The 1,398-nt window shown below is 45.1% G+C and overlaps 1 protein-coding gene across 1 annotated transcript in view; it reads right to left on the minus strand.

Moving 5' to 3' along the window:
- Nucleotides 1-988, minus strand: part of LOC310801874 (SITS-binding protein) — a gene marked incomplete at both ends in the record, with an annotated part of 26,022 nt that extends 25,034 nt beyond the window's left edge. Inside the window, one exon of the mRNA XM_083666042.1 lies at nt 518-988. Within this exon, the coding sequence (XP_083522168.1) occupies nt 518-988 (471 nt within the window). The remainder of the gene's footprint in view (nt 1-517) is intronic.
- Between the last annotated feature and the right edge of the window lie 410 nt (nt 989-1,398).

A 1,398-nucleotide genomic window follows, 5' to 3' on the forward strand; every position in this document is an offset into this window, starting at 1 on the left:
TAACTCCACAATTAGTATTTCATTACACCGTCTACGGCTGTATTCTGTGTATAAGACAAATACACTTGGTGATTTGTCTATGTTATTTCCGTAGCCTTTAAATAGGCCTAATCAAGTCATCACATTAATTGAATAATTTAAAAAATATTCAACAAACATAGCCCATGTCCACAAATAGAAACACTCACTCTAAAATACAGAAAAATCACAGATGAAACATGTAATTCAATCGCACAGCAAATCAGGAAAGCCACACATGTATCTGAATGTCATTGGTGACATTGGCGAGGGAATGGGGTAAAAAAAACCGTTCATAAATTGATTGCTTTAAAGAAACAACAATTTCCAATGGGTCACAGGTCTTTTCGTTAATAAATCTGCTTACCGACACGGCCTACCTCACTCAATGAAATCTACAGTAACTGCGCCTCTCAAATAGCCAATAATATCTGGCCGTTGCTGTTAGAGCCGCGGGCGGTGAGTGTGTGAGTGTGTGACCGGGAGACCGGTACCGTACCTTCAGCTCCACATGACAGTGCACCGGCGCCCACACCATACTATAGCACTCCGTCTCCGACCCCTCCTTCATCTCGAGCGAGATCTTCACCTCCGCCACCGAGTCCCAGGTGTAGCAGAACTCCGTCTTGTTCAGCCAACACAGGTTCCTGACAAACGGAACCTCAATGTCGGGGCTCCCCACGTTCCCCACGTCAATCTCCACATAGGTCTTCTCTTCGTTCAGTGTCTGTATGACCAGAGAGTGGGTCCTCCTCTCCCAGATAAGTCCGCTAAAACTCCCTTTTAGGATCCAGTTCTTGTTTGGCTGATCCACCACTTGCCAGTATATGATCCCTATGGTCATCACAAAGAAGACGGCCACCCCGAGACAGGCGATAGCTCCCTTCCAGGTTTCGTTCATCTCCTTCAAGCCCGTATCCCATGTTACCTCTGGGATGGGACTAGGGTTCCTATTTCGAGCGAGCGGCATGTTTTTTTTTGTTGTTGTGATGAGCAAAGAATCAAATCAAAAAATGATGGCAAAAATGATCTCTGTGAGTTGAAAATCTATGATGCTTCATCATGTCATGGTGTTGTTTTCAGAGTGGCTGGAGTTACTTAGCCTACTTTTATATTTTCCAGCCCGTATTACCGTTGTTTTTGCGCAATTGTGCCAGCAACAGCGACCTGTCATGTGAAGGAAAACTGTCAAAAATCCCAACGGAGGAAAATGTATCAATGAAGAGTTCACTTACCACACACTGCAGCTTTTTAAAGTGTAGCTTTTTTTGTGTCATTAGTCGTTGAGCTGTGAGCAGCCTAACCCGGCTTTGGCAGCAATGCCTACGAATAGCTCCTTAGACGCTGACTTGCTTGCCCTGCACTTTTTGCCCGGGTCTG

The sequence above is a fragment of the Argentina silus genome (assembly GCF_951799395.1).
Source record: "Argentina silus genome assembly, chromosome: 3".
Lineage (NCBI taxonomy): Eukaryota > Metazoa > Chordata > Actinopteri > Argentiniformes > Argentinidae > Argentina > Argentina silus.